The sequence below is a fragment of the Pteropus alecto genome, unplaced genomic scaffold (genome assembly GCF_000325575.1).
Source record: "Pteropus alecto unplaced genomic scaffold, ASM32557v1 scaffold642, whole genome shotgun sequence".
Classification (NCBI taxonomy): Eukaryota; Metazoa; Chordata; class Mammalia; order Chiroptera; family Pteropodidae; genus Pteropus; species Pteropus alecto.
The window spans coordinates 30,865-35,109 of NW_006432462.1; the positions used below are offsets into that span (position 1 = coordinate 30,865).

Consider the following 4,245-nt stretch of genomic DNA (forward strand, 5'->3'; position numbering starts at 1 on the left):
GTGTTTAGAAATATGGGCTTTGGAGTTAGAGATGATTAACATGGAATTCTAAGTCGACCACACATCAGCTGTATCTTCTTTGGCAAGTTTATCACTTTTAAATGTGTTTCTATATCTTAAAGGCAAAAATTCTTATTTCTTAGACTTAAGGTAAAAGCTCTTTTTCAAAAGCACCAACTATTCTATGGCAGTTTGCTTTGTAGTAGAATTGGAGGAATATTTATATTAAATGCACATATCTCAATTGATTCACACATACTAATTTCATAAATATTATTATAGAAAAGTATCAAATGGCTAAGAATAACCTACACCTAGTCAATACACAGTATAATTCAATGTTAAGTGTTTAGCATATGCCTAGCAAATTTTAAATGAACTCTTAATAATCTCATCCCAACTCAAGGCCCTAATTATAATCCATTCATTGATGTCTCTTAAATTTCTTCCTCTGGTCCTGACTTCCCCCACTGACTGAACTTAAATCCAACGGTACTTCTTCCCTTACCCCACTTCAGTCTCTTTTCCACATGGCATAGTGATTCTATTAAAACAAATCAGATTTTATCACTGCTCAGCTCAAAACTCTTTAATGGCTTTCTGGTTCACTCAGTAAAGGGCCAAGGCCTACAAGACCACACATACCTCCAGCCCTGCATACCACCCTGCCGTTACCTCATTCCTCTCCACATCCACTTTGCTCTCGCCACACTAACCTCCTTGCTATTCCTTGAACACACTAAACACTTTACCTTGCTTAGGGACCTTGTATTTGCTGTCTCTCTAATATAAATGCTCATCATCCAGGTACCTGCATGGCTGTCTCCTCACCACCCTCAGGACTCTGGGAGTCTAGGATGGGAATACTATTAAACCAAGGTTGCTCTTTGTCAAAAGACATGACTATTTCTAAAGAATGGAGAAAAGTCAAAGATTTATAGACACTCGCCACCATTTCCACTCTTGGTACCTTTTCTGATCTCTTCTCCCACTATTCTAACGTTCATTCACTCTAATCTAGCCACAGTGGCTCCCTTGCTGTTTCTTAAACATTCCCTTCAGAGTTTCTGCCTGAAATTCCTGTCTCTCAGATACCATCATGGCTAACATTTCTATCTCCTTCAAGTCCATGTCCAAACTTACCTCTCCCTGAGACTTACTCTGACAACCCTATCTAAAACTGCCACATCTCTATCTACCCTACATTCAGTCACATGACCCAGCCTTATAATAATTTTCTTAATTTCATAACATCGCCTGCTATTTCACCAGAGAAATATACCTGGTCAATAAGCACAAGAAATACTGCTCAACATGATTAGCCATTAGGGAAATATAAATCAAAATCACAATCGGATATAACTTCATACCCACTATTGGCTATAATCAAAAAGAGAAACAAGTGTGGCAGAGGATGTGGGGAAACTGGAATCCTCATTTATTGCTGGTGCAATTGCTGTAAACAGTTGACAGTACCTCAACAATTAAATATATTTACCATATGACCCAGCAATTTCACTCCTAGGTATATAGCAAAAAGAACTGAAAACATAACTCTACACAAAAACTTGCAAAACAATGTTCGCAGCAGCATTATTCATAATAGCCACAAACTACAAACAATCCAAACATCCATTAATTGAGGAATGGATAAACAAACTGTGGTATAGCCAGCCATACAACAGAATATTATTCAGCCATAAAAATGAATAAAGCACCACTATACATATATGACATGGATGAACCTTGTAAACGCGCTAAGTGAATAAAGCCAGACACAAAAGACCATATGGTTTATGATTCTACTTACATAAAATGTCTAGAATAGGCAAATCCATATGGACAGAAATAAACTAGTAGTTACCATGGGCTGGTGGAAAAAAGGAATAGTGAGCCAAAGTTAGGTGAATAATAACCCCCAAAATATCAGGTCTTAATCCCTGAAACATGTATATGTTACTTGATTTGGGAAAAGGGTCTTTGCAGATATGATTAAATTAAAGATCTTGAGATGGGGAGATTATCCTGAATTACACAAATGGACCCTAAATGGCATCGTATGTGTCCTTGTAAGAGAGGAAGATTTCACACATACACTTGGAGAGAGCAATATAAAGACAAGCCAAGGAATTCCACCCATGACCACAAGCTAGAAGAGGCAAGGAAGAGATTCTCTCCTAGAGTGTCGGCGGGTAATGCAGCTCCGTCATCACTTTGATTTGGGTCCAGTAATACTGATTTTGAATTTCTGGCCTCCAGAACTGAGAAGAAATACATTTTCCTTGTTTTAAGTCACCATCTTTGTTAATCTGTCATAGTAGCCACAGGAAACTAATACAGGGAGTGACTGCTAATGGATACATGGTTTTAAAGTTGATGAAATGTTTTAGAGTTAGATATCAGTAAAGATTGTATAATTTTGTAAATACAATAAAAATCATGCAATTTTAGACTCTAAAGAGTGAATTTTATGGTATGTGAATAATACTTCAATTAAAGAAAAAATGCTTAGCAATAGACTATGTGACCCGCCCCCCACCACCACATCCCAACAACTGATGCTAAATTTTCAAAGCCCTTAAGGGGACTTCATTCATGTAACAAGAGTTAGGTAATCAGAATTATGGTAACAATGCAAACTAATCTAGTCAATAAAGAGAGTTAAGCTAGGGATCAATTTATCAATTTGTAGTGGGAGACATACCTACCAAGGAAGGAAGAATTATCTTCTTGCACAGTGGATATTTCTCTGATGCTAAAGACTTAGAACACCAAATTAATTATACGGTCATGCACCGCAGAACAATATTTTGATCAACACAGACCACATATAAAACAATGGTCCCATAAGATTATAATGGAGCTAAAAACTTCCTGTTGCCTAGTAACATCATAGACTGTTGTAATGTCATAGTGCAATGTATTACACAAATACCTTTGTGTTACAACTACCTATGCTGTACAAGTTTGTAGCCTAGGAGCTATAGGGAAACAGAATTTGTCACTCTAAAATATCCATTTGGCATAAGGATTATCATAGGCTGGTTAATTTTAAGAAACAGAAGACATGGGAGAAGCTCTGAAAACCAAGAAGTTACCCTTTGTAAAAGACACTTATATTTGTAAGAGAAATCTCCTCTTGTAATGATGTCTCCCTGGCTGTACCAGGAAGAGGGGAAAGACCTCACCTCTAGAAACTCTCATTAATAGAGAAGACAAGGACTTAAACTGCTTGACAACCTTACCCTTGTTTACTGTGTTTTTCCTGGTCACCTCACAAAACTAACTCCCCTACTCCTAAGGTCTTCTTTTGTCTTCAACTGAAGATGGTATTTACAATGGTGTCTTCACCCATACTGGCAAGTTACTCAGTTTCCCTGGTCTATTCCATGTATATAAGAGGTATACTTGTTACTAACTTTTGGGGTTTTTTTTTTCCTGTTAATCTGTTATTACAGAGATGTCTCAGCCAATAGCCCAGAAGGATAAAGGGAAAATTATTTTCCTCCCCTACAGAGCAACAGGCTATACCATATAGCCTAGGTATATAGTAGGCTATGCCATCTAGGTTTGTGTGAGTTCACTCTATGATATTCACAAGACTAAAATTGCCTAAAGATGCATTTCTTAGAAAGTGACTCCATTAAATGGCACATGACTGCAAGTAGACTTACTAAATATCTGGGTTTGACCAGGACAATTCCAGTTTAACCTGCTGTCCTTGTGTATTTATTAATAGTGCCACTTTTCACTATTAAAAATATCCCATTTTGGGTGATAAATTAGTCAACCAAATTATAAGGAATCTGGAGGTTGGGGAAGTGGTGAGAGCATATTCCATGCAGGCCAGATGGGCTTTGTGATGAATCTCTACATAACTAATATCTCCCTGCCACTGGGAAGCTCCCAGGGGAAAAATCCTGGTAAGACTTCTTCAGATCATTCATATTTTGTTTTTGAATGTACAGAACTAATGCTTAAACTCTCAGAATTGTATTATTCAATGTTATCCAAATGACTGGCTGATTAATTTGTACATTTAAGAGAAAGAATGAGGAACAGACCTAGGTATACAAGTAGTTTACACGGAACTTACAAAGGATAAGGTTAAAATAGCTTGCGCCCACATTTATAAAGTTTTAAGAAGCCAAAAGATGAAAGTCACTATTATTATTTTTTGGGGCATAACAAATTGACCCTAAGGTAATATCCCCTTGTAACTTCTGGGTCCAAAAAAAAAAAAAA

At 37.0% G+C, this 4,245-nt stretch overlaps 1 protein-coding gene across 1 annotated transcript in view; it reads right to left on the reverse strand.

Annotated features, from left to right (window-relative positions):
* LOC102889550 (zinc finger protein 280B) overlaps positions 1 to 4,245 on the reverse strand; it is a 10,255-nt gene that overhangs the window by 1,978 nt on the left and 4,032 nt on the right. The window contains exon 2 of the mRNA XM_006907452.2: positions 812 to 909. Within this exon, the coding sequence (XP_006907514.2) occupies positions 812 to 909 (98 nt within the window). The remainder of the gene's footprint in view (positions 1 to 811; positions 910 to 4,245) is intronic.